At 42.1% G+C, this 1,226-nt stretch overlaps 1 protein-coding gene across 1 annotated transcript; it reads left to right on the forward strand.

Moving 5' to 3' along the window:
* Positions 1 to 328: 328 nt before the first annotated feature.
* Positions 329 to 1,082, forward strand: LOC107580711 (cell division cycle protein 27 homolog; the record flags this gene model as incomplete). The annotated part of the gene is made up of 3 exons (XM_016266366.1): positions 329 to 426; positions 545 to 708; positions 871 to 1,082. Coding segments are annotated over exons 1-3 (428 nt in total), but the record flags the coding sequence as incomplete, so codon positions are not given.
* Positions 1,083 to 1,226: the final 144 nt, after the last annotated feature.

The following is a 1,226-nucleotide window of genomic DNA, read 5'->3' on the forward strand; positions in this document are numbered from 1 at the left end:
TAGAGTAAAGCAAATAATACCTATAATAATACAATTTAATACCTATAATCATAAAACTTCCCTTACATTGGGAAAATAGCCTCACAGCCTTTGCCCTCTTTATTCATGTGCTAATAATCAAGAGAACAATCACTTTTGGGGGATGTGGACTTTACTACACAACTAGGACTAAATTGTCTTTTCTGAAATTGTTGTAGGATGTTGAAGTTGTGGTTTCTGCTCATATTTTTCAGCCTTTTGCATATTTTGGCAGAAAACCAAAACTTTTCAGTGGCTAAAATTTTGATGATTGTTTACAAAACTAATGCTCCTTTCTTTGTCCCTGCAGCAAAACAGATCGGTTAGCAAAAGGAGCTGAATGTTACCAAAAAAGCATGAACGAGAACCCTTTCTTATGGTCTCCATTTGAGTCTTTATGTCAAATCGGTGAGTTCATTTGTCGTTATTAATTAGGGTCATCATATGAACCTCATCCAAGCTGTGCAGTTACAAGACTCCCTGAGAAGATATAATGTGATTTTAAACTGTGCTCTTTGTGCTACAGGGGAGCGACCGGATCCAGAGCAGATCTTTAGATTGACCTCCTTGCAGAATTTCAGTGGAGGAGTCGTCCCTCCTCCTCCCATCAGCCCTGCGCACACGCCTAGTAACAATATGGGACACAGACAAGTTGACACTGTCCTAATGGAGACCCCACAGGACACTTTGGTATGTCCTTCCTTTGGTTTTTCATGCATTTTGATGTGTTTTATAGGGAAATGTGTATGAACATGAAGTATATGAGGTATTGTTTGGGGACATATTAAACGTTGTGAATTTGGATTATCTTCTACTTCATATCTTGGCATTGTCATTCGTCTCTCTCTAAAGGAGCTAAACCGGCTCAATCTAGAATCTTCTAACTCTAAGTACTCCCTGAATACGGACTCCTCTGTGTCTTACATCGACTCCTCCGTCATCTCGCCAGACTCCGTGTCACTGGGCACTGGTGGCTCACTGTTGTCCAAACAGGTGCAAAACAAACCCAAGAGTGGCCGATGTCTGCTGGGGGGCACGGCCACACTCAGCCCCCTCACACCAAGGTAATGACCATCAATCACTAAGGCTGTCATACCTCATACTAGGGCTGCACGATTAATCGAGCGCGATTATCATGCGCATCTTGTCAGTAAAGCCGGTTTTGTAATCAGTAGTAAATCTCCATCACGTGCTTTCAGATGGAGCAG

Source organism: Sinocyclocheilus grahami, unplaced genomic scaffold (assembly GCF_001515645.1).
Source record: "Sinocyclocheilus grahami isolate Dianchi unplaced genomic scaffold, SAMN03320097.WGS_v1.1 scaffold40828.1, whole genome shotgun sequence".
Classification (NCBI taxonomy): domain Eukaryota; kingdom Metazoa; phylum Chordata; class Actinopteri; order Cypriniformes; family Cyprinidae; genus Sinocyclocheilus; species Sinocyclocheilus grahami.